The sequence below is a fragment of the Hypanus sabinus genome, chromosome 9 (assembly GCF_030144855.1).
Source record: "Hypanus sabinus isolate sHypSab1 chromosome 9, sHypSab1.hap1, whole genome shotgun sequence".
Lineage (NCBI taxonomy): Eukaryota > Metazoa > Chordata > Chondrichthyes > Myliobatiformes > Dasyatidae > Hypanus > Hypanus sabinus.
In genome coordinates, this window is record NC_082714.1 from 44,689,523 (window position 1) to 44,716,895 (window position 27,373).

The 27,373-nt window shown below is 41.3% G+C and overlaps 1 protein-coding gene across 2 annotated transcripts; it reads left to right on the plus strand.

The window, feature by feature from the left end:
- Window positions 1-42: 42 nt before the first annotated feature.
- lfng (LFNG O-fucosylpeptide 3-beta-N-acetylglucosaminyltransferase) lies at window positions 43-25,524 on the plus strand. Of its 2 annotated transcripts, none has more exons than XM_059979588.1 (8): window positions 43-630; window positions 13,889-13,937; window positions 15,000-15,102; window positions 17,208-17,361; window positions 17,609-17,694; window positions 18,464-18,629; window positions 18,731-18,816; window positions 23,542-25,524. In XM_059979588.1, exons 1-8 carry the CDS (start codon window positions 166-168, stop codon window positions 23,606-23,608), a joined length of 1,176 nt encoding a protein of 391 aa, XP_059835571.1. In that variant the 5' UTR covers window positions 43-165; the 3' UTR covers window positions 23,609-25,524. The 2 variants fall into 2 exon arrangements, with proteins under 2 accessions (XP_059835571.1, XP_059835572.1); XM_059979589.1 differs by having other exon boundaries at window positions 15,003-15,102.
- The last annotated feature ends 1,849 nt before the right edge of the window (window positions 25,525-27,373 follow it).

Consider the following 27,373-nt stretch of genomic DNA (forward strand, 5'->3'; position numbering starts at 1 on the left):
GGGAGGCGGGGCTCCGCGGCTGACATCAGCCGTATGTTTTATAAGAGGCAGAGGAGCGGTGCGGATAGCCAGTGACTGGGGAGTCACAGCGGGCTTCACGCACGGATATCTGCCGGTGTGGTTCCCCCACACCACCCCCCCAGCAGGTGCAAAGGATCCATCACGATGCCGCGGGGCTGTACCAGGAAACTGCTGGCCTCGCTGCTGGGGGCTTCGTTCACCTGGCTGCTGGTGCTGATGGTAGACCAGCGGCAGGAGCCCGTACAACGGGGTCTGGAGCTGCGGAGCCGCTCGCTCCAGAGCTGGCAGAGCCCGGGGGACACCGGGCAGGGCGAGGAGGAAGAGGAGGCTGCGACCGAGCGCTCCCAGCTGCCTGGCGGCGTCCATCCACCGGCTCGGAGCTACAAGGACTATTTCAGTGATCTGAGCCGGGCCAAAGCGCAGGGAGCCGTCGGCGGGCTGGAACTGAAGCCGAGGCGGCAACTCTCGGAAGAGGCCGTCACTCCCACACCTTTCCGGGACGACATCACTATCGGTGACCTGTTTATTGCGGTGAAGACCACCAAGAAATTCCACCGCTCCAGACTGGAGCTGCTGCTCGATACTTGGATATCCCGCAATCGGGATCAGGTGAGAGGGGAAAACCCGGGACACTATAGGAGGGCTGTTGCGGTCAAAATGTAACCGGATGGGTAATTTAGGCGAATTGTACTAAATAAGTTTTCCAAATCTGGCGCTGCTGTCTCTTAACGTCAATATATGTTGTAGGGCTTCCTTTAATTCAAATTAAGCGGCGCCGGTCTCAGCTTCCCTGAGACGCTGGGCAGTCAGCGGGGGTCTCCCTCGCTTTGTTGCCCAGACAGGTATAGCTACAGAGCGGGTCTTGGCACTCGCACTGCCGCCTCTCCGCCGTGCCCAAGGTTTGAACCTGCCGGCTGCTCCGCGGGCGCAGGCGCTCTTCCAAATCGGCCTTACACACAAACACATACACACGCACATGCATCTCCATTCTCTTTGCATTTTCTTCCCGCTCCCTCTCTGCTTTTGCCTCCTAACCAATAGCTTGTTTGCGTTTCACATTTCTCCATGCTCCGGTCATATTATGATTATTGCAGCTGGTTCGACATACCCCGCTGTCTTAGCAAGTCTTTATCTCTCGCTTAACAGATCGTGATCACATTGCAGTTCGTGGGCGCTTGCTTTGCTTTTCCCGCATTAAGGGCAGTGACTGCGTTTCTGAAGACCTTCATTTCTGTAGTGAGATTTCAGAGCTCTTGAAGGGGCGGGTTAATAATCCGAGTCTTCTCACATTCTGATTTCATGCGGGTATGGAGGATAACACTTTGCAGGTTATGCAGGTCATTCTAGGGCTAGAAGGTGTTTTTCCCGGTTTGGGGAATCAGGGCTATAAATATTTACTGATTGTATTCTCAGGGTTGAGATTTTTCAGTGCTCTTGGATATTAAGCTGAAATGCTCGCGATGCACAATTATTGGAGTATTAACTTGTATCTTTATCATTTAATTAACATCTTTAAAGAGGAGTTATTCAGTCTTTTTTTTAAAAAAACTTCATGTTCAATTTTATGACCAAAAATCGCCAATATTCGTACAATTGTGATGTATTGCTTTGATATATTGTTGACCTAATTAGAATTGTATCATTAATTATATTGCCTAATTAGAATTGTATCATTAATTATATTGCCTCATGGGTGTAGGGAAATGAGTGACCATCTTCTAATTTTTTTTGTTCTTGTTAATGCGATTGTGTGAAAAGAGAGCACAATATTTGCCTTTGCAAGACCTCTGGAGCCTTGAAACAAGGGCTTCCATGCTTTGTCAGCCCTAGTCTGATTAAATAGAGGGTTTAACAGAAACCAGAGGCTTTAACCAGCTTGCCTGAGCAGAATACAGAATTAGGCTGGGAGCACAGAGCTTTTGGGCATGTGTTCCCAGAGAGCAGTAACAAGACAACAATGGGGGGGGGGGGGGGGAAGAGAGAGAGAAATGTTAAAGAAAGTGAGCATTTCAACTAACTAGGGCAGAAACATCAAACTTTCCAGAATTGAAGATTACATGAATGAAGCAGTAGAAAATAACTGGAGAATTTGGTATCCCAATGGTATGTCTACCTAGACTTTCTACCAAATGGTTTTGATTTTTCCCAATAAGATAAAATCAATGCCCACTAACTAGTTTCATTGGGGTGAACCCTCCACATAGTGTAGTTCTGTTTCTCCCTGCTTCTACTTCTGCCCCTGCCCCCAATCCTGACTCCCTCCTCTCCCAGCCTCCTGGGAATTTGGAAAATCGAGCCATGTAATGTGATTAGTGATGGTGTTCACTCTTTGACTCGACCGCACTTGTCAGTTGTAAAACAGATTCTTGTTCATTGAGTCTGCTAGTATTCGTGGAAAAAGGCGGTAGAATTTGAACAGCTTCCATGCCGTGGGAAGATGTTGTGGGACGATTGTTCTCGCAAAGTCCAGGTACATTCAGAAACCATGCAGACTCGAAACGTTTAAAGCACACTTCTTAAAAGGTGAAAGAAAATTACTTGAATCACATAGTCAATACAAAACCAGATAAATCCTTAAGGATAGTAATATCTCAGTAGCAAATTTGGAAACATTGTCCAGACAGTTGCTTTGAAGTACATCAAAAGGTAAATTGAACTCTTAATAACCAAATAGTAAACCTAATATATTAGTTTTCTGCTTTCTGAATTGCTAGCACATATGCATTTAAATCTTTAATGTTACCAAAATTTAGTCTTAAACTGGTATGGGATATGTGGGGATAGCTTGCTATAGGGATGCTTTTCTGTTGATGTCATTGAGATGCCCTATAAGTCATGTCAAAACCTGAAAAGTAATCACATTAGTATGTGGGGTTTATTTATCAACAGAAGCTCACATAAAACGAATTACTGCTGGGCATTTGGACCCTGACACCTGGTGACCAGGCTTCTTTTCAGAGTTAGTTAGTGACATCTGTAGAGATGAACCATTTAGTCCCAAAATATTGCAGGATCCCACAAATGTTGATCTTGTAATTTCTGAAACTAACACATTTTGATTTTCATTCATGATATTGAAACTATCCAAGCATGCTAAATCAACCAAAAATTCACTCAAAGTAAGATTCTTTGCTTTGATATGACATCACCATTGAAAAGATTCTCTCTTAATCCTGTGATAGATTTTTTTCTTGGTGTAAATTGTATGTGATGCTTGTAGCTTTGTAGTCGTTCAGCTTGTATCCCAAGCTTGAGCGACCGTAGTTCAGCTCTCACGCTGTCTCCTTGAAGGCTAACAAAGCCCTTTTCTGAAACCAGAGAATGGAGCCCCGGCCTCTTGTGCTGGGCTTTCCATGGGAACATAAGGGATGAAGCTATGGATTTGGAAAGAAGAGAAGCTGAGGTCAGGTTGCCTGGCGATGGGAAAGGTTTCCCAGCTTATGATCTTTAGAGTGACAGTGACAGTTTCCTCCTCTGCTCTTCACAGCCAGCTATTGCTGATGGCTTTAATATCAGTAGTCATAAAAGATGCAAGCCTACAGTATTGTATCCTGTAAGAGAAACACAAGGTTGTCAGGTCTTTTTACATACATTTTATTAGAGAAATTAAGAACATATAAATGCACAGAATGGTTATCAGTGGCACTTAGTTTCCTGCACAGGCTTTACAAGGTATGCTGGTCAGAAAATCAACCTTCCTCTGGTTATTGTTTGAGATAATATTTGTAGCTGTTATAAAATGAATTATACACATAACCCAGCTTGGGCTCAATATACAGTGCCATATAATATGCCAAATAAATATTGTGCTTCATGAATTCAATTTTAAAAATGTATCATACTATCCAATACTGAAAATCTGAAATAAAGGCCAAAAATGACAAACACTTAGCAGATTGACAGGATTTGTGGAATGAGAAACAAAGTTATAAGAGCCAGCTAGCTGAAGCAGGGGTTCCCAGCCTCGTTTGTCATGGACCGCAACCATTAACTGAGGGGTCAGTGGTCCCCAGGTTGGGAACCCCCGACATAAAGCATTAACTTTTGCTTCGCCTTCCACAGATGCTGCCTGATCTGCTGAACATTCCTAGGGTTTCCTGATAGCATTCTAGTCAACTTGTGAAATAATTGGATAATGTACATGTAAAACGACAAAAATAATGATGACAGCAATAAATGTTAGTTCTACAGAGTCGCCTTATTCCCATGTGTTTAACGTTGCCTTGGTGTAAATTTATCAGCCTGTGGTTAGTAATCTACTTGTAATGCAACTTAGTCAATGAATTGAAATATTGTAAATTGATTGAGCAGTGAGGTAATTAAGTTAAAGATGTCATCTGCCTTTGCTACATATTTGCAGCATTCTGACTCCATTCTGCTCATGTTGTTCCTCTGCCAGGGTTCTGTGCAGACTGTGGTAGAAGGATTTCCCGTTGTCTATTTTGAGCACATCTAGTCTGGACCCAAGAAAGTGATATGAAGGGTTTGTATACGATTAGCTAGGAACTATAGAGAGGAGCAGAGGGACTTGCTGAGTTCAATACAGAAATTATTAAAATTTGTGGATAGTTACAAAACTCAAGAAAGAGCTAATGAAGTGTTATCTATCTCAAGGGCAGGAGAATAAAAGGTTTGCTGCACATGACCTTTTACAAAGTACTGCGTGCCACACCTCTGTATTGGTCTAAAATGGATTGCACTGTACATGCAGCAGAGTGACAAAGGGACTGACAGGGTAATGGACTTGTACTTGCTTGGATTTAGGAACCCAATGCATGTGTTGTTCAAAATGAGATTTGAATTAGGAAAGAGGAAGAAACTATTTCCTCTGGCATCTCCAGACTGGTGCAAATCTTAAATTTGGAAGTAAGGTGCTGGAGGCAACTTGTCCCATCAGCTGTAGGGCCTAAATGAATGGGCAGAAAAAGAAATATTAAGGGATATGGAGCAACGATGAGCCATGATTTAATTAAATTTTGACACATGCTTGATAGCCTGAAATCATACTTCGACTTTGAGCATTGGTTGCCAATAAATGAAAGGGGCTAAATTGCAAGTCTTATCACATGACTGTTTTCAGCATAAGCAGCCGCATGGAGTGACCTACTGAACAAGAGTGGAGTGAATCCCAGTGAAATATTAGCATGTAGGCTAACTCTAAACATTCTTGCAGCTGCCACCTGTGGTCCCCTGTGTATCATCTATACAGTGTCTGCAGCAGCTGAGTCACTGCCGTATTGTTTCTTTTGACTTCTGTTCAAAAATGTTTTTTTTCCCCCTTTTTTTAAAGTGGTATTGGGAGTCAAAAGGGGAATTAATAGGCAGGGGTCCAGGTTATTTTTAGCTATTACTTTAAGTTAACCAGAAGTTAATTTTATTGAAAGTACAGGCAAAAAGCATTTTTTCTGTGCACCAATGTTTAACAAAACACTGCAGGAAGTGTGTGCTAACTGAGTTTGTTTTTTTGGAACAGCGGGCAGGTGTTGGGATGGAGTTTAGTTTTTGAGGGAACGCCTCCTCTACTATCTAACAATAAAGCATCTGTCAAGTATTTCTGCATTCTATTCATCAAACAAAATGTATTCCTCCCATTTTGGTTTCTGTTCCCTTCTTTCCCTTCTTCAGCCCCTGCTCTGTAAAAGATGCTGTGGTTTGCACCTACTAAGTGGGTGGAGTGAGGAGATGAGGAGAGGATGGTGGAGGTTGGTTAGCTGAAAATCTATAGCTCTTTGCTCAGTGCTCCCCTTCCCCTTCAACAAGCAAACTCAATGGTCAGTTTAATACCAGAAGAGAGGTTGTGGCTGCATTGAATTTACTAATTGCACTGGATAATTTTAGCTTAGCCAGCAGACAAAGGATTAAATTGCTGGGATGAAACAGCTGGTAGAAATAGCAAAGGACAAAGATTTGGGAGGGTAAGAGGTGTGGTTATGAAAATAAGCAGTAGATGTCCAGGTGAATGCCCCTTTCCTTGCACTGTTGCACTATTCAGTGTCTCTGCCTTTCTTCATCTCTGCTTCTGTCCCTATTAACATTTGATTTTTCGGCTCAGTTGGTAGCACACTTGCCACTTAGAAAATTGTGAATTAAAATCCCTCTCCATTGGCAGGAGTATAAAAGTCCAATCTAGTGCTCAAGAACAGAATTGTTTAAGTGCTTCACATGGAAATGCAACTTTTGCATCATAACATTTCCATTCAACTGACAATTTTCCATTGTCAGGTGAATGGAAAAAACAATGCTGCTTCCAAGAAGAACAAGGGAGCATTGGTGCCTAAGTCATTCTTTATCTTAAGATGATATGCCTTGACAGGTCATTATCAGATTTTTGTGGGAGCTTTCTTTGCACAAGTCAGCAAAACTCATTTCCTACAATACTATGATAAGCCGGTTCTTGATTAACTCTAAAGAACTTTATGGTGCCAGAAAGAATATGTGAAGTGCTGAGCACGTCTTGTCCTTTCTCTCCATTTCTGCAGATTTATAGGATCCAGGAATTCTGTAGTAACTCCCTAGGTGGCCTTAAGTGTGAACCTAGACAAAGCTACTTTATTGTAGCAGGAAATTGGGATGGCATGAGAAAGGGTTACTTGGTAGACTTTTTTTAAAATCAGGATTCAATGGATAGTAAACAGGAGTTGCATCCCCTAAATTGCAGATGTTTTACTGTCTAAATTATCCCTGCAATATAGAGCATGAATAACTCGTATACCCTTCTTGCAGAAAAGTCTGAAGGCTCTTGTGGGATCATAAGCAGCCCAAATGTGACTCTGAGGTAAAGGAGATTGTAATGGGATATGTTACAGAGGTGCATTTTAAAGAGAAACTGAGAAGATGGAGTTTCTGCTAGGAATTCTGGAGCTTAAGTTAATGGTTCATGGGCCTGGTTGTAAACTGAGGAGCAGGATAAATAAAAGGATTGAAACTTTTAGAAAGAATCATTCTTCATTGTTTATTCTTAGAGTGGATAAAAGGTGACACAAGGAGTAAATGCATCCCCAAAGAGGAATCTAGTGAAGACTTTGGGAACTCGGGGCTATGAGCTGTCAGTGCTTGATCATAGGGTATGGGGAGCATGAGGCCGAGATGGAGGAAACTGTTGTTTGGGAAGACTGTGGGACTGGCAGAAATGGCCAGTGCAGACAGATCAGCAATAGCTATTTGCGAAAGTTGTGGGTTTGTTTTGAAATTATTCTCCCCACAAGGACCTGCAGTTTGAATATTTTCATTGCTCTGACCTCACACCAGCTTTTGTTAAGATGTGCATCTGCAGCCCAACTGCATTTCTGTTGATGTTGCATTCTTCTCTTGGTTTGTTCTTCAAAGTCTGGCTGCTGGACCACTGTATTCAGTTTACAGTATAAACACTGATCTGCTGTCTCAGGAGCCAAAATGCACCTTGAGCCAGTTCGAGCTGGTTCTTGCTCTGTTCCAACTGGTTAATGGCAACAGATTTTTTTGCTTGAGCAAGCACTACAAAAGAAAGGCAATTTCTTTTCAGTGTTTACCTTGTGGACTCTGGAATGTGCTAAACATGAGGGAATATTAGCTGACTGCTGTTTGAGTGAGAGTGGCAGCATCTGGAGCCTCCCTTCTGGAGCTATCAATTCACCTGTCATAGATGGGGACGAGGGCAGGCATGCAGCTCCAGGCTTGGCGTGTGCTGCACTGGGCTGGGATCGTCTCAGCTTACAACAGGCACGCTCTCCACCCTGGGGCACACTGAAGTGTTAGCAAGTTGGGAACAGCAAGTGAAAGCAGCCACTGGTGCATATAATGTTTTGTCTTTTAAAGCACTCCACATTCTTCTAGACTCTGAAATCTGTTACAATAAATGATTCAGCTGTCAAATGGTCACACAGGGGTGAAGAATTGACTTTGGTCACACACTTAAGCATTAATATTCATTTTAACTTCAGGTGCGTTTGCAGTTTGTGCTGGGACAATTAGCTGTTTAGTTGACTATCTTCCCTGTGTCCTGATGCGTACCTTCGAGTTAGTTGTCCATCCTTCGACTGGTATCATTGCCATTACAAAACGAGCATAATTTTCATGCCGGAGTTCAGACTGGATATCATGGACTCTCAAAAATAAAGTTTGTCGGGTTGCCGTGAGGTCGATAGCTACATGGTGCAATTTGAATTTTGGAATTATAGGTTTTCCACATCCTACAATCCTGATGGTTTATGGTAACCCGTGCTTAATTTACTGAATGGAGTAGCAGTTATCGGTCAGAATTACAAATCTGAGAGGGGCTGAAAACTGGGGGTCTTTAGCCCACTAAAAAGATACTGAATCTCTTTCCAATGTTAATGCATTGTTTCTGATCAATGCTGTAGTGGCCATTTAAAATAATACTTCAAATTAAAATTCTATACAAATTATTATTTTAACATTACTGAGCTTCCTATATTCCTTTCCCGGCCTTGTGTTACTTAGCTTATCAATAGAAAATGGTTTCCTGCCTTTTTCTCAGATTTGGCGGACTGCATTGTTCATAGTTCCTCCAGCCTGCCTTCCTGTGTTGGTCAGAATGAATGCTGACAGAAAACAAAGACAATTCCCAGTTGAAAGAAAAGAATAGGTTTGGAGAGACAATGGGACCAGAAAACAATGAGTGCTTAGTTCAAAATTTGGGTATCTTACGAGTGGATTTGTGTGATACAAGAGATTGATTTTGAAGGAGCTAGATTGGTGGAGCTGTGCTGAAACGAAACTACTTTCTGGATTAAAATGATATTAGTCACAAATTGTAAAGGTATTTATTATACAATGGGCCAAGATAATGTGTGTGACTGCACTTCAGTGTAGTTGTTCCATTCAATTTGAGATGTTCTAAAATACCCCTTAGTTCATTCCTTCAGTAGTGTAAGGTATGTTTATAATTTTAATTTAATTGCTGGCAGTGCTGCATAATATGAAGAGGTCGGGTCTCCTCCTTGCAGTTGATTAGCATTATAAGCACACAGATGTTCTAACGCTCGTGATTGATCAAGCCCTGTATTTGAGAATCAGAACATGAAGTGTTAGAACAGAACAAAGCTCTGCACTGATCTGAAGTTGAGCTAATTACAGGCGATTAACTGGAGAGTTAGCCATACTGCTTTTGAGGTGGGTGTTTCACCAGGCGCAAGGCTGGACTGTATGGTATAGAACTGAGCTAAACTTGTAATGGTGGGTGGGTGGCTGAGGGGGGGGGGGGTGCGTATCAATGGAAAAACCAAATGAGCTGGCAGGCTGTTATTTGTGAGATTTCTGGCTCTGTGCCCGAAGAGACCGTGAAGCCTGAGCAGGAAGAAGGGTGGGAGTGTGCAAAGTGATAACTGCAGGACTCAGATACTGGCTCCAAAGGGGCTGACTTTGCCTTTCCTGCTGAGTGTCTTTTCGAGGCAGAGACAGCCGGCCCGACTGCTGGCTTCCGCAGTGGAGATTCAGAAAATCAATGCAAAATAGGCAGTGGAGACAGCTGCCTTAAATTCGAGCTGCAGTCTAGTAGTGTCAGAGACCAGTGCTCCCTACTGCTTTAAACACATGGATGAAAGTCATTATATTATTTGCTTGTGTGGATTAATTCTTTCTCATAGTGGAGTTGGCTTGTTTACCTTGGTTATCCCACATTTTAAAATCTATCTTAAACCTGAATACTGCCCATCCTAGGATTCTGAATTGCAATGGGAATACATTCTCTGACAACTCATCCAAACTAAAGAGCGTTGAAATCAATTAGATTTTCTGAACTGTTTCCTTCCCTTACGCCTGCTGCACACCCCCCTCCCTCAAAGTGCTAGAATGCACACACGGACGGATCTGCCCGAATTTTGATGTTCTTTATGTGACTTCAAGCTGACGATTCAGCTTTGAAGTGCATCACAACCTTGTCAGTTTTTGTTTTCCAATTTGCAGTAGGAGTTGTGGGTTAGTATTTAAGAAATGACTTATTTCTCTCCTACTTCCCCCCCCCCTCCCCCCCCCCTTAAGGTGCATTGAGGCCTTGTTACCCAAAAGAGATCAGTTAATACAAGCTGCTGGTTGAGCTGGATTCCTTTTTGCTCTGCACAATGCCATTGAAAACCTTGCCTTTTTTTTGCAGAAACAACAGTTGGCATACATGATAAAGGCTAGATCATTGGTCTGTGTGGTTTAATGCGAACAAATGCAAAATGTTAGGCTGGATGTGAAGCATGTAAGCGAGTGAGCACATTTCCATAAGGGCAAAAATATCATTGGACGTGGAAGGGGAGGTTGAGAGTGGCTTAGGAAATGAGTATCCTGAGCTATATAAATAGAAGCCAAAAATATAAGAACAAGGAAATCATGATGAGCTTTTGTAGAATACTTGTTCACAAGCCGAGAGTAGGGAGCCACCCTTCAGGAGAAATGTTTCTTAAAGGCAGAAGGGATTTGCCAAAATGATCTCCAAGGACGTGAGTCTTTTAAGCGAGTACACCAAAGGAGCTGGGGTTACTTTCCTGGAAAAACTGACTGTGAAGGGATCTGATGGAGATATTCAAAGTCGTGAAGAAAACAAAGCAAATGGAAAGGAAGTTGGAGGCGTCTGGAGGCAGGAGACGTCAAGTGAAAGTGAAATAAATATGAGAAACAATAATCTTAAGGTCTGGAATGTGCTGCTAGAGTAGAGGTATTTCTAAATTTGGTATTCAAAATATAGCTGGATAGGTACTTAAATAGTGTTCTGGGGAGAGAGACTCACCAGATTTCCCTTACATAGGGCCAAATAGTCTCCTGTGCTACTACGTGCCATGAGTTTTTGAATGCCGGTTTACCTCTAGAAGCCAGTAGGCAATTGGGAATTCTGCTAGACTTGCACTGGTTGATACTTAGAACATGGAACAGTACAGCACAGAAACTGGCCCTTCGGCCCACAATGTTGTACTGAACCAGCTAAAAACCAACTCTGACACTAAACACTGATCCTTCCTACCTACACAATGTCCATATCCCTCCCTCCATCATCCTTGCATCCAAATGTCTCTTCAAAGCATCTAATGCCTTTGCCTCTGCCACCATATCCACCACTGAGGTTTAAAAAAATCTTGCCCCTCATCCTCCTTAAACCTAGCCCCCTCTCCTTACCTCCAAGGCATGCTGGGCCTGCTATTAGACATTTCAACCCTGGGAAACAGATATTCCCTGATTTGAGAAACCTTTCTAAATACACTCAAAAAATTCTGCCCCATCTGTTGCTGGATGTATGTATCATACATAGTTGTATGTAGGCAGACTGCTGGGAAGATGGATGTGGGCTCAGTAATGATGCCCTTTGTGCTGGCCTTGGCCACTTACCCTGGTTGTCAGTCAATTACTGATGCCGTCTCACTGCAAGTTTCCAAATTCTATGGAGACAGGCAAACAGTTGTGGAAATTCATTTTCCCTCTAGTGTAATCCAGTTCTTCTGTGACAAGATCTAGTTGCACAGTGCAACATTAACTTCATTGAAATTATTATCCTGGAATACTTGTGAATGACCAGCAGACATCTTGTATTCCTAAGTAATTCTTCTGCAATTTTATGTCTGGTGTGAAAAGCTTAACAGGCAACCCTTTATTTTGGAGGAGAAAAACTGGCAGCAGACATTTGGGTTATTTAGTGCACTTCAGGAATGAAAATGGACCATAAACAGCTAAATCTGTGCACGCTTTTAAATAGTTGGCCTTCAAATTCCGTCGGCCCCACCATTAAAGGAAGGCAGCTGAGTGACATGATGATTCTTGCACAGTTATTGACCAAAATAAAATGTGTTCTGGTTAATGGAGCCAGCAGGTGGTCAGAAGGAGTCTTTTTAACTAAAGACTAAGTTTACCCTTACCCCTACCCCTCCTTTGTTTAAATTGCTCAGCTGTATGCTAATTGGTTAAAACATTTTTTTAAAGTTTCTTTGCTTGGCGACTTAATTCAAGCGCGGAATCCTTGCTATTGTGAGGAGCGCTTAACACGGGTGGGTAGCGGCATGCCTTGAATACACAGACTTGTGCGGCAGTAGAGCAGAAATTATGCTTTTTGTTTTTTCCTGGGTAGTTCCTTCCTGCTTCCCCAATTGTTCTGCCCATTGTTCTCGACAGCTGTTTCTATAACACAGGTTCTCCCTATTCTTCATAAGCATTCTACTCTGTTGGGGAGCTGGATCTTGGCCTGCCCTACCTTACTGCACCTTCTGTTTTCTCCCTGTTCCCACCTGCAACGTGTTGGCCGTCTGGATTGGGTTCACGCAAGTTGGGCTCAGTTTAAAACTAGTTTATAGCCTGCACTTGGACATTCAGAAGCTCTGAAGGCCGTGTCACTGTGTAAATATGCATAGTGTTAGCTGTATAAACATGCCCGGCTTGACTGTAAGGAGCTGAGTGGCTGGCGGCCCGTGCCACTGCCTGAGGTGTTGGACTCCAGGTGCTGTTCCAAACACAGCCAAAGTAAATAGTCTCAAAGGAATGTGTTTCAAGGCTGAAGAAGCCCTAATGACATCAAAGTAGTGACAGGACTCAAGTTGGCGTCACCTTATTTTGAAGTAACTCAACCTCTTGTGTCCAGAATAAAGAGAAATGATTGAACTTTGTTTTTTTAAAAACTATATTCTTGATCAGAGGGTTTGATTGCAACCTGTCGTTTGGCGGTTAACGTGCTTGCACTTTTAAACAGTAGTAGCAGGGTTATTTCTTGCCGAATGGCATCATTCCTCGGTGACAGGCTACACTACAATGGCCCCAATGTTGAAGGAGCCCAGGGGTCACCCTCTTTGTCTCGCTTTAGTTGTGAGGCTGGGATGCTGGGGAGATCAGAACCGGTTGCTATGGAAAGGCTGCGGCAAAATGCAGAAAGCAAGACAGCAGATCTTTCTGTGGTGAGGCTTGCTTTTTTTTAACTTCCTCCCACCACTCCCACCCTTCACGTTTTAAGCTTGTTTGACTTGTTTAAGCAGCAGTTTGGAATAAATTTTGCTTTAATCGGAGCCAGTGGAAACTATGCTGGTTCAGACAGTGAAGAAAAGTTTAGGAAGAGGAGGGGGTGGATAAGGAGTGGAGGGAAATGAGAATAACCAAAGATGCTAAGACTGCTAACGTGGGGGTGGGGTTAGTTGAAGGAATCTAAGTTGCCTTGCACGGGTTTTCTCTGGTGTAACGTGCCCACTAAATAATGGTATTTTAGATTTCCATGGTATTGCTAGTGAAATGATAATTCATCATGCAGATGGTCTAATTAACATAATAGACACAGGATATATGTAATCAGAATAAAGTTTAATATCATTGGCATATGTCGTGAAGTTTGTTGTTTTACATTACAGTACATAATAAAACTATTAATTACAGTAAGTATAATACAAAATAAATTAATGCAAAAGAGAGGGAAAAATACTGAGGTAGTGTTCGATTCATTGTCCATTCAGAAATCTGATGGCAGAATGGAAGAAGCTATTCCTGAAAAGTTGAGTCTTAAGGCTCCTGTACTACCACCTTGATGGTAGCAGTGAGAAGTGGGCAATTCCCAGGTGATGAGGTCTTTGATGGATGCCACCTTTTGAAGATGGCCTCGATGTTGTGGAGGCTCATCCCCATGATGGAGCTGACTGATTTAACAGCTTTCTGCAGCTTTTTCCAATCACGTGCAGTTGCCCCGCCGTACCAGATAGTGATACAACCAGTTAGAATGCTCTACATGGTATATCTGTTGAAATTTACAAGGATCTTGGGTGTCATACCAATTCTTTTCAAACTTCTGATGAAATATAGCTGCTGTTATGTATTCTTTGTAATTGTTACTGATAAGTGATAACTATATCAACAGTACTCTACATGAAGCAATAAAGGAACTAGAAACAGCACAAATAAACTTTGTTTATTTTTCATTTCACAGACATACATCTTCACTGATGGAGATGATGAAGAGTTAAAGAAAAAGTCAGGTGAGCCATGGGATCATTTTATGGGGTACATCAGGTCTCAGCTTTTCCCATACCTTAGTCTGGAAGGAGTCCTAGAATCATTAATGAGTCTAGAAATACTTATGTCCACGGTATTTTCGGTGTTAATCTGTTACCTGCGATTTTATGGCAATGTTGGCATAAGTGGCCCTTGATTTTAAATGGCAATATCTAGTTTGCTAAGATTGTAAGCAACTGTGGCAATCTAATACTTTAATTACTGAAGTATTCCCAGGGTACATCTGTACTGAATTACCAAAAAAGAATAGATTGGAATGAGACATTTTTGTTAAATAGGACCACTTCAAGTAATCTACAAATAATTGTTGAGGCGTGATTAAATACCTGTGCAAAGTTACTTCTGAAAATGAAAGCTGTGGTTCGGTGAAGGAATCTGGATTATATTGGTGGATTACTGAGATTTCTTAATATCATCCAGTAAACTAGCAGATCACCAGCATTTGCTGTTTGAAATTTGAAGTGTATTTGGTTGCCACTGCTTCATAACTACTACTGCTTAGTCTCTATTCAATTAATACTTTCCCACTATCAGCCACCTGTTGCATGGGATGGCCTTGAATAAAATTGATTGAGAGAGAAGAGAGGGACTTGTTGCCATGGAGATTGTGGCTGACTTGACTCCGGGCCTGAGGAAGAACATCAAAAGTGATTCAATGCACAGACCAGCTGAGCTCTGACCCAACCCCCTTACAACAAGGCTGCAGCTGTCTGCAAATTCAATTATGTTGTTATCAAAAGCAACAGCTTAAATACTTTTAAGCCCGTTAACCCCTGGGTCATTTTGTATGGATCTTGGAAATCCTTTTAAAAATGGTGGAGTAAGTTTTCCTTCTGTTTTGGGATGAGACTATTCTGAGTTTTTTTTTGTAAAATGATCTGGTAAGCTTTATTTTCATTTGTTCGAATGGGATTGTTGACTCCTCCTTTCCTCTGAAGTCAATGCACATTTCAGATGTTTGTTTTCATTGTTCTTCAGCTGCTTCCCAAGTGTGCTGTTGTTTAAAGCATTCACTTTCTCACCAGCAGGCCACATGATCAACACGAATTGCTCGGCTGCTCACAGTCGACAGGCGCTTTCCTGCAAGATGGCAGTGGAATATGACAAGTTTATTGAATCGGGGAGAAAGTGAGTACCAAAGCAGAAAGGCAAGTCACGTGGGTGGAGTGGGGGTGTGGTGGGGAAGGATAAAGTAACCCGATTACTTTCGTTGCTGGGCCATGTAGATTCAATGGCCCTAAATTCACGTTCTGTATGTGATCTCCAATCAGTAGTATATCTAGAATGTTATTATTGGTTCTTGAGGAAGGTAGAATGCTGCCAGTGGGGATTCTTTATTTCAGATTCAGTTTATTGTCATTTAGAAACCACAAATGCAATGCAGTTAAAAAATGAGACAACGTTCCTCCAGAATGATATCACAAAAGCATATGACAAAACAGACTACACCAGAAATCCACATAATGTTTGGCAATCCCTAATCCAGAGTCCGGAGAGGCTGCTGCGTATTAATATTGCGCTACCATCTTAGCACGTTCCCTGGAAAGGAGCTCCAAAGCCACCAGACAAACAAGACCAAAAACTAAAGCTACAAGACCTGCACAAAACCACATAATTACAACATATAGTTACAACAGTGCAAACAATAGCATAATTGATAAAAAAAAACAGACCATGGGCACAGTAAAAATAGTCCAAAGAAGTTAAAGGACTATAAGTTCAAAAGAAATCACCACACAGTTTCCACAAGTCCCGACGGTCCCGACAGACTCGCCATCCCATGCCAGCGGCAGAAGGGAATACCCCCGCTATGGACTTCCATGGCGCCGCCCGACTCAGCCTCGCAGATGCAGCAGACACCGAAAGCAACCTGACCGCAGCGGACTCCGTCGAACCTCCGAGCCGATGACCATCCCCTCCGGCATAGCTTCTCCGAGCACCATCCTCTGCTGAGCCCCACCAACGGCCATCGGCAACACAACCCCGAGGACTGTGGGGGCCTGTTCTTCCCAGCAGAGTACTGGACCTCACAGCAGCATCAGCAACGAAGAAGGTCTTCTTGAAGATTTCCCGATGTTCCTCCGTGCTCCCACATCCGTTTTTCATCCGATTATGATTGCGCACGGCACCCCACTTCACAAATAACAGATAATCAGCTCCGGAGTGGCCGCTGCAAGCTGCGTTGCGCCGCCATCTTTTCTGGTTATTTAAAAAAAAACTGACTCCATTATGTGTGGAAGATGAGAAACTCCTCAACTTATGCTAAGAAGAGCTCCCAGGTAAGTGTGTTTAGGCCCACGTAAGTAATAATTTTCACTGCCAGAATGCTAAAGGGTTGAAGTCATCAATAAAATAGAGAGTCAGCAAGGGGAATGAAAGAGAAGAACGAAAATCTCGGCAAAGAATCTGAGAATTTGAATCCTTAGCGATTTACATTTTTTTAAAAATGAAGGTCGCACAACAGTTGTAGAGGCAAATGGATGGTTAATGTTTCATATTGAAACCCTGTACCAAGACTGAGAGTGGAGAGGGAAGAGAGCCAGTACACAGAAGTAAAGGAGGCAATTTTGTGGTTTAGCTTGTAGTGCATCTGGATACATTAAACCTCAATGTTAGAAATAACTTGCTTTGGTAAGAAAGACATCACGGTCATGTTGGATGCGTTACAGTACAGCATCAACAATCTGCTGGAAATAATCGCAGGATAAACATTTTCATTTAGGTTACACTTCCTGCTGTGCTTCTCCTCCACTCAGCTTCACAACCCCGAGAACACAAAGTGTCAGCGAATGGATCATCTTTCCATCGATCTTGGGTACTGGGGTGGCTGGGTGGTGTGCCTTTGTATCCCAAGTAAGCTCATTCACTGTTTTGGGCCAGTTGGACCTGTGGTCAGCCAGCTCTGCCTGGGGCATCCAATACCAATCATGATGAAAATGACACAGATTTCCACTCTAGGGAAATGGTGAACATTGTTTAATAGAAAATTATACATAGTACGGCTCTGATTAGAATTACATTTCCATTCTGCAACAACATTGTTTCAAAATCCAGAAAAAAAACTTCATTACAGATCAATGTTGTTGTTTTGCAACTGCAGCGGAACATGGGGAGGGGGGTGGGGGTGAGTTTGAATGATTACGAATGAGTGTCAATGTGGCATCACCACAGGGTTTGTGCGATAGGTTCACACCTTTTCTTTAAATGTTTATTTGTTCACTTTCACCTTTTAGATGGTTTTGTCATGTGGATGATGATAATTATGTGAACACCCGCACCTTGGTGAAGCTTCTGGCGCAGTACCCACACACTCAGGACATTTACATTGGGAAGCCGAGCCTAGATCGCCCTATTGAGGCCACTGAAAGGATCAGTAATAATAAAGTGGTAGGTATAATGATGGACAGATTAATATAGTGATGGAAAAAAAGAATATTTCCCTTCATGGGGGTTTTGAACTATGGGGTATAGTTTCAAAATACCTGGTTTCCATTTAGGACGGAGTTTCTTAGCATTGTGCATCTGTTACGTGCTGTACACAAAGTAGCTGTCAAAGTTGAGACTAGAAGAAAGTCCAGGCATCCTTCAGGCAAAAAGGTGATTAACGATGTACCTGTAATTTGTTTCCTTTCAGCGGCCCGTACATTTCTGGTTTGCAACTGGAGGAGCTGGGTTCTGCATCAGCCGAGGACTGGCACTGAAGATGAGTCCGTGGGCAAGGTAAGGGTTATGACAGCAACTGGACTTGTTTGATTATTGTCATTGAAAATAAGGGTGGCGCAGTGACACAGCTGCTGGAGACATTTCTTTGCAGGGTGAGTTCAATCCTGACTTGTGGAGTTTGCACATTCTCCCTGTGACTACATGGTTTCCTTCCACATGCCAAAGACGTGTTGACTGATTGGTTAATTGGCATCCTATTGTAGGTGAATGGTAGAATCTGGGAGTTGATGAGAAAGTGGGGAGAATAAAAGAAGGTAAAATGTGATGGTCAGCATGGATTTAGAGGGGAAAAGGGCCTGCTGCTATGCTGAATTTTCCGACTTTATGATGGGTGAATTGGCTTTTTAACTGCAATTTTTTTTTCTCCTTGGGAGTCTTGTATAATCAATTAGTCACCCTGTTCTATTAAATGAAATCAAACATGTGTATTGATTTGTTTAGAGTTCTCCGAGATAAATCAGAATCATGTTTCGTGTTAACAGATTAATTGACCATTAGTTTGTTGAGTGTTAGAATCTGATTGGATGTTGAAGGAATAGAGGGATCAGTGTAAGGTTTGAGTTGTAGCTGATTGATGATGGGTAAAGCCGGTCTCCACTTCAAACTTACAAATATTCTGAAAGTTTCAAAGAACTTAATCGCAATGTAATCTAAATGGTTCTGTTAAATATAATGTACACACACAATCCTTTTAGTTTGAGCCAGATGCTGGGGTGTGCTGTATGAATAGAGTCCAGCACTCAATTGCTGCTTGCTCTCTCCACAGCGGAGGTCACTTCATGAGCACTGCAGAGAAAATTCGTCTCCCTGATGACTGCACCATTGGTTACATAGTTGAGGCAGTACTGGGAGTGAAATTGATCCGGAGTAATCTTTTTCACTCGCACTTGGAGAACCTGCAGCAAGTAATGAGATCTGACATTCCCAACCAGGTAAGCCGCATAAGTAGGAAACAGCTTGATGACATTTTTAAAATGTAACACACCTACCCCTTGGATTAACAGCAACTTGAATGTACTGGTCTTCCTTTCAGGTTACACTGAGCTATGGCACATTTGAAAATAAAAGGAATGCTATTAATCTGAAGGGGGGTTTCTCTGTTGAAGATGATCCATCTAGGTAAGAGTTCTTCACATCCAGCACTGTCTAGGTGGACATATTGGTAATTAAGATTTTTCTGGGTCCATTTCTGATTTCTCAACAACGCAACACAAGCATGCACGAAACAGTTAGGAAATTATATTTCCAATTTGCAACTTAACTGAGAAGCTAATAAAAGGAAATGTAGAAATTGTATGAAACAATTTGTGATGTCATATATTTAGGATAGATCATGGGCTGTGTTTTTCATTCAATTGAGGCACTTTATCAAGTGTCTGACTACTACTGTTTTATAGTCTGATTATGCAGGTTAATGGAAGAATGGAAAAGTGATTTGGGGTAAATTGCATTCATTCTCTTTGATAAAAGCCCTAGAAAGTGAAAACATTGTGCATTGGCCATGATTTTCCTGTTAAAATAATCAATCAGATTGTTGTAGACAATGCTCTTCTAATTTCTAATGTATGCACCCTCTAGGCAAAGTTCTTTTCCAAGGTGCAGGCTTGTTTGAATTCGCTGTATATATGATCGTAGATTGTTGCTTCAGGCAGTGAATATACAAGAGTCAACAGTTTTTTTGGTAGTTTAATCAAATGTAATTTCCTTCAAAGCACTTGGAGTAGACAGGGCAACCTGATGCTGTAGCACAATTTGCCTGACACAGCAAACAATATTGTCTGGAAAAAAGGTGTTTTTGGATAAAATCTTAAGCATGTAGATAAAGTTTAATATGGCCAAATACACCCAATCTATTCCAGTGATCTGTTATGAAACAAAATCTAGCAGCCCCATGAGAAGATATTATGGCAGGTATCTAAAACTTAATCTGAGAAGATGTAATGTGTGTCTTCAAGGAAACTACTGAAGAGTTTTTGCAGAGGGAATTCCACAGGCTCCAGACCTTGATAACTGAGATCAGGATGAAGCCAGGCTTGGAGGGGATGAGAGGCTGGACAAACTTGGGTTGTTTTCTCTGGAGCAGCAGAGGCTGAGGGGAGCTCTGATAGAGGTTTATAAGGTTAAGAGGCATAGATAGAGTAGGCAGGGTGCATCTTTCTCCCCCGTGTGTTGAAATGTCTAATACCAGAGGGCATGCATTGAAGGTGGGAGGGGACAGGTTCAAAGGGGATGAGTGTGTGCCTGGTATGGTGGTAAAGGCAAATACATTAGAAAAATTTGAGAGAGATTTAGATAGGCATGAATGAGGATGATGGAGGGATACGGATATTGTATAGGTAAGAGGGATTCGTTTTTTGTTTTTTTTTAGCTGATTTTGCATTACACGGTGGGTCAAAGGGCCTGGTCTTGTGTTGTACTGTTCTATGTTCTAAAGCTCCCAGTGATGGTGGGATGTAACTGGAAATGAAAATGGCCAAGAGGAGGAACTCTGAAGCCTAGACTGGAGAGTAATTCAAAAACAAAGCTTTGAATTTTAAAATTGGGATCTTGTTTAACCAAGAGGAAATGTATGCTAATATGCAGGATAATAATGAACAATAACTGAGCAAGTACAAATTAAGGTGAGGGCAGAAGTCTTTGGGTGACCTTGAATTTACCAAGGGAAACTAGATATGAACAAATGCAGTGATCAAGCTTTGAAGCACTCTTGAAGATGCAAACTGTGGTCTGAATCTCATTTTGGGATCAAGTATAATAGTAGCATAAAATGCTGGAGGAACTCAGCAGATCAGGCAGCATCTACGGAAAGGAATAGTCTTGATGAAGGGTCTCGGCCCAAATCGTCATATTATTAATTGCTTTCTATAGACGCTGAAGCTTTTTGTCTGTGTAACTCTGGATTTCAGGCATCCACAGAATTACTTCTGTTTATCAAATACAATATCCATATTGCACGTGTTTTGAATCAGACATTTTGTCAGGGAGAGGGATAGACCTGGAGATCTGAGTGGAGTACTTGTTGGGGAAGGGAGCCAAGGGTTTTGTTCTGTTTTTTTTCTGAATATTTAGAGAAAATTAAGCAGTCTATTTGCAGTTGGTGATCAGGAGAGGTGCTGGTTATTAACTTGTACATGAGGAGGTAAGCAAAGGTCTTCGGGATGGTATAGGCTGACAGGAGGTATTGCAATCAATTCTCAGATTTGACTGGTTGGGTAAGAGGCGAGCCGGATGTGTGCCTCTGACGATGATAGGGCTGATGGAGTGTGTTGACAACAGGCTGCAGATTGGTCAGGCAGGATAGAAAAGAAACAGGTTGTCATAGTCATTACTGCAAAGCAAAGGGAGGAAGAGACAGGAAGGTAATCTTCAAGGGCAAATGTATGGTATTTGAGGATGGGGGTAATGGCATATAAGGAGAAAGGGTCAATACCTGAGGGGAGAAAACTTAATCTTAAGAATCGGAAAGACTAGACAGTCTGAAGTTTGGGAAGCATGGCGGTGCAAAAGCTGAGATGTGGACGGATTTAGTTTGGGGAGCATGAAGGGGAAAAAGGGAAGTAAGAAAGATGTAGCTTAGAACAGGAACCTCAGTAATTTGGCTTAGTTGATCTGAAGAAGGAAGTAGCAAAGACAACTGACCAGATGGCATCTCACTTGGTGGAGCCAAGGGTGGAGGAGAGGGAGAAGTGAGTATGCCCTTTAAAAAGCAGCACAGAACATAACCCAGTGATTAACTCTTCATTACAGATTCACTTTAAAAGTGATAAGTGGCTAAGCTATTTGCCTGCTATTTTCATTCAAGATTTTGACAGCTCGAGTGAGTGTGGTTTTCATGGGGCTCTACTGTGGAAGGGGAAGACAGTAATGTAGTGGGGCAGACTGGTGACTAGAAAACTGATGTGATTAGTACAGTTGGTTTAGATTGCAGAAGTGTGACCAAATGAATTGGGAAGCTGCCTTACCCAGGAGTAGACTCAAAGGGAAGTCTGATTAGAAAGGTGTAGCCTGAGGCAGTCCTCTCTGCAATTAAGTGGAAGGAAGTAGTGGCATAGCAAGATCAAGTGAGACTTTAATATAGGTTGAGATTTATATTCAGGAAGTCTTAAGAACAAAGGAAATTAAATGGAGAACATAAATTGAGTTGGAGTTTGAAAATGTGGGTAAGAAGTAATTGTTTTCAGGAAGAGAATGCAGAGAAGATGGAGAGCAAGGATTTCAAATGAGGCAAAAAGTTTCTATCCAGAGGAATTTTTGACCAGACCATTTCCCAATTATGTACCTAGATGTTCAGGAACTATAGGTAGAACTGTCTGCCCTCCAATTAGATCTCCAATCCACTCTTTAAGAAGAGAGGGAGGCAGAAGAAAGAAATTTATAGGCCAGTTGGCCTGACTTCAGTGGTTGGAAAAATGTTGGAATCCATCATTAAGGATGTGATTTCGGAGTACTTGGAGTCACATGATGAAATAGGCCAAAGTCAGCGTTTCCGTGAGGGAAAATCTTGTATGACACGTTTGTTGGAATTCTTTGAGGAAATAACAGGCGAGGACCTGAAGGATGTAATGCTAAGGCTTTATAACGCATTGGTCAGACTGCACTTGGAATGCTGTGAGCAGTTTTGGGCCCCTTATCTAAGGAAAGATGTGCTGGAATTGGAAAGGGTCCAGAGGAGGTTCATGAGAATGATCCCAGGAATGAAAAGGTTAACATATGAGATGTGTTTGATGCCTGCACTCACTAGAGTTTGGAAGAATGAGGGGGGATCTCATTGAAAACCTGTAGAAATATTGAAGGCCTAAATAGAGTGGATGTGGAAAGAATGCTTCCTCTAGTGGCTGAGTCTAGGACTGGTGGGCATAACCTCAGGGGTATCCATTGAGAGAGATTAGAAGGAATTTCTTTAACATGAGAAATTCATTGCCATGTACATTTGTAGAGGCCAAGTCATTGAATATGTTTAAAGCAGAGGCTGATAAGTTCTTGATGAGTCAAGGAGTCAAAAGGGGAGAAAGCAGGAGAATAGGACTGAGGGATAATAAATCAGCTAGGATGGAATGGCAGAGCAGGCATGATGGGCTGAATGGCCTTACTCTGTGCCTTTGTCGTGTGGATTTGCAACATGTGGAAGGTGTAATGTGCATTTAAAAAGGAGGAATTATTTTCACTGGATGGTTAATGAGCATGTAGAACAATCTCATTTTTCTATACGATTGAATTTCGGCCATGTGTGGTGCTAATCCACTAATATGATAGAAATGTTTCAAAATGTCCCTTTTTATTAGATTTTATCCAAGACAATATCAGTACACAAAATTGACAGTATTTAGTTGTGCTCTTTAACAGTGTTAGAATAGAAGGTGACAGAGGCAGTTATGTTTCCAATTAACTAAATATTGACATGAGTATGACTCACAAAGGGAGAGTAACAGTTATTCCGAAATGTAATTATTTTATAACGTGAGCAACCACAGGAGGAGGAATCCAGGGAGTGTCCTGTCCAGCCGTTGTCACAGTAACCAAGTCAAACATTAGTAGAGGAAGAAAACAAATACCTGTGCTGTGATAAGAACTTTAGGTAATGTTGCTGCCCATGTAACTGATCTTGATAACTAGTGTGATTGAAAACTTTGCTCCAATTGTTTAAAAGCATTGAAATGTTCATATTGCAACATGGGTTAAATAAACAAAGCTTTATTCCATTTGATTATAAAGCTCCGCATTCTTTTAGGATAACTTCATTGCCTAAAGTGGAAACAATACTGATATAACTGCAGGTTATTTTACTCTGAAATTTATTTGATGCCAAAGCCAACTAATCAAATAATTTATTTTTGTCTTCTCCAGGTTTCGATCGATTCATTGTCTCCTATATCCTGATACGCCATGGTGTCCTCGAACTGTTATTTACTAATTGCTAACCTCGTCCCAAGTAACCCCAGGTTCTGAAGGGGTTGTGGGGACCACTGTACACCTGGCTCTTGTGTAGCTTGTTGCTGGGTGGTAAGGCTGCTGTGCGGCCTGGATGTATCAATTAGTCTTGTAGTATCTCCTCCTGTTCTTTGTCTTTTATGGGACAGAGCCATGTTTTAATTCTGATTCAGAACAGGAAGTGGCAGAAGACAGACATCACAAAGAATGAACAATTCTTTCTGCCATGTAATTATTTTCCCCAAGTGTGAAATTAAGTGTTGCTGATATATCAGTGAATCTTTTAGAATGTAAGCTTCTCCTCTTCAAGCCAGTTTTAAACACTTGCTATTTTTTCTTTGTGACTTTCAGACCATGCATCAGGAAGGTATTGTTAAGCAAGCTGATGTGTTAAACCATAAATACAGATTCTATGCAATATAATATTTAAAAGGTTCCATTTCAGCTAATTCCATGACAGACAAGATATGTTGGAACTGATTCAACATTCTTAAAACTTATGAAGTTGGGGAAGTTTTTATTGCCTCAAAACTATCATGATGCCAGATAGGATTAAAAATAATTGAGATATCCTGTAAGGGTTTCTAATCTTTTAACAACTGTGTTCATCAAACATTTCAGAATATTATGGATAACGCTTGTGTTCAAGGCTGGCTGCTGGGGGCTCTCAGGCATGGCTTCTGATTCTTCCTGAGGCCTGTCTGTACATGAAAGCACTTTCCTCCCTACTATTAAAATCCTATGATTATTAATGGCACAAAGTAGCTGGCTACTCGAGACAATTCTGGGATTAATTTAGAAAATGTGCTAATACTTAATGCATGACTAGCTGATGAAAAATTGTTTAATTCTATTGATAGTAATGATTAATATTTCAAACTGACATTTGAAAGTAGCTTTAAAACAGTGTTACTAACTGAAATGCAGAGTTACAAACTGGAATACACATTCACACTTTAAGACTTAAAGGTTAAGGCCACATTTTCAATACAAGACATTACAAAAATTTAAGAAACTGTAGTGAATTTTAGCATTATATGTTGGAAAATATCTCTTACTCCTTTTCTCTGCTTTTCCCTCTCCAAATGAAATCAGTGGTTCTGCAGAAAACCATTTGTGAGATCTGGGTAGATTGTAGAGTTACATGGTCATTGAGCTGCATTCTGGATACCACACTCTAAATTTGACCGTTTGGCCAGGGGAAGCATCTCAGATGATCTCACTCCTGTTTTTGTGCTTGCACTGGCTGGAGATCAGCAGCTGGAACCCTGGCTACATTTTCCCATCCATATCTGAGGGCCTTGAGATTATTTGTAGCGATATCTCCTCCAGTTCGAGATAAATTCACAATTGAGCAATTAGTTCGCACAGATTAATCCTGAGTATTTTCCAGTGGGCAATCTATTCTCCAGGGAAGCATTGTTTAATATTTTGCTAACATTTTCACTCGCCTCTAATGGTGCATATTTGTGACCATCCATCTATCTTTCTTCCTTATTCACGATAAAGGAAGGAAATGAAAAGCATAAAATTATCTGATCAAGTTTGTAGCACTTTGAGCAGGAGGTGTCAGTCGTGTTATGCTCTGTGGCAGTGACCCATACTGGGTTATTTCTGATGTGTATATTTATATGGACAGTATTTTCTGTTCTCTTGTACTACTGTATATTTGAAATGGTTCCTTAATATTCAGAAATGGTTCTGATCTGTAAAAACGTAATGTTTGAATTTAGATTTCATTGCTTCTTTTATTTATATTCCAGCATCTGGAAACAATATTGTAAAGCACTGTAAATATAATCACTGATACTCAGGGATGGAACCTGAATGGTTACAGTGAAAGCTGATGGGGACCCATCCTTTCCTTTCTAATAAAGGATTTTATTGCTTAAAGTGAAACGTGCAGTAGGTGTGTGATTTTGTTTTTAACTTTCTGAGAGATGGTCTCTAAAAGATATCCTTGGTCTTCTGCTGTGTTTACAATATCTCTGGAATAATGCAGGGGATAGTTTGTCTTCTCTCAGGATATGGTAAACCATACACAAATATGGTGTTTGCTGTTTAGTGTTGTTTGAGGTCCAGCATCTGTGGATTATATAGTAAAATTACACTTTGTGTATAGAAATAAACATTTCATATAACTGTTGTGGGAAATCGTTATAATTAAACATGACCGCACAGAAATTATAAACAGATGTATTATTGCTGATGACATTGTTTAACGGGAAGGGCATCCACTCTCCTGACCAGGAGGATTTCTTTACATTTTCCAGTTAAAGCAATACTCTGGAAGCTGGTCTTCAAACTCTTATACTTAGTGGAATGGAATTGCATTGGAGCTCCTCCTACTGGTGTGACAATATATAGCATTTCACCTACTGGGAGTGGTCTGAACTTGGAAGGTAGTTTCAGGTTGGAACAGAATGCCTCGTACCAATACTTTTCCCAGTGCTTTAATGTGCATTATTTGCACAATACAAAGATAAGTGGAGGGACAAGTAGTATTGAGGAAGCAAGGAGTCTGTAGAAGGACGTGGGCATATTAAGAGAATGTGCAAAGAAGTGGCAGATGGAATACCGTGTATGAAATTTGGTAGCAGGAATAAAGGTGTAAACTATTTTCTAAACTGAATGAATTCAGAAATCAAAAGGCGCAAAGGGATTTTAATCAAAGTGTTCCCTAAATGTTAAAGTGCAGGTGGAGTTGGGAAAAGAAATACATTAATTTCAAGAGGACTAGAATGTAATGCTATTACATAAGGTTTTAAGACATTGGGTATACCATATTAAGTATTGTGAGCAGTTTGGGACCCAGACGTAAGAAAGGATATGTTACATTGAAGAGGGTCCAGAAGAAGTTTGAGAATTATCCCAGAATGAAATGGTTTAATGTATGAAAAGGTTTTGATGGCTCTGGACCTGTTTTCGCTGGAGTTTAGAAGAATGAAGAGGTGATCTCATAAAGCTTTATTGAATATTGAAAATCCTAGATAGTGTATGTGGACAGGATTTTCCCATATTGAATGTGTCTAGGACCAGAGGGCACAGTTTAAGAAAAGGACACCCCTTTACAACAGAGATGGAGGAATTTCTTTCATTATAAGGTAATGAATCCCTGTAATTCATTGCCACAGATGACTGCAGATCAAGTCATTGGGTATATTTAAAGCAAAGGTTGATCAAGAGCTTGATGTTATGGGGAGAAGGTGGTGAAATGGGGTTTAAAAATCACAGTTGTTACTATTGATGCCCATGCTTACTAAAGTTTCAAGCTAGGTCTGAGGGCCGTAATCTTAATTATCTTTGATTCAGCTCTGTTAAACACCTTTCAAATTGATCCCTTTCACTTAAGGAGGGAAAGATAAGATAGAGCAAAATGAGTCGATTTTATAATGAAACAATGGCATTCCATTATAGTTAAGGGAGTACTTGGTACAGCATAGGATTATATCCATATTGGCTGTTTTCAATTGCTTCATCCAGGAGAATGAACCAGGGAACAAAGTCCCCAAGTTATCTGCACAGGTTTGAACAGCTGGCAATCTGATTGGGATCACGAGAAGAGGTGCACCTCAGGTCAACGAGTGTCCATTAAAAAGTGGTGCTTTGCGAGAGGTTCAGTGTTTGAGTGGTGGCCAATCAAGTGATCAGGATTCAAGGGTAATTGAAAATAAGGAGCCTTTGTTGGAATAAATAGTGTTAAAGTGGGGATTTGAGGTTTGAGTGAGAGAAGGCAAAAAGCTGTAGG

Coding starts and splice junctions, on each gene's coding strand:
- lfng (XM_059979588.1), top strand. CDS start 166: ATGCCGCGGGGCTGTACCAGGAAACTGCTGGCCTCGCTGCTGGGGGCT. Junction 13,938..14,999: donor AGAGTTAAAGAAAAAGTCAG/GTGAGCCATGGG, acceptor CTTTCTCACCAG/CAGGCCACATGATCAACACG. Junction 17,362..17,608: donor GGATCAGTAATAATAAAGTG/GTAGGTATAATG, acceptor GTTTCCTTTCAG/CGGCCCGTACATTTCTGGTT.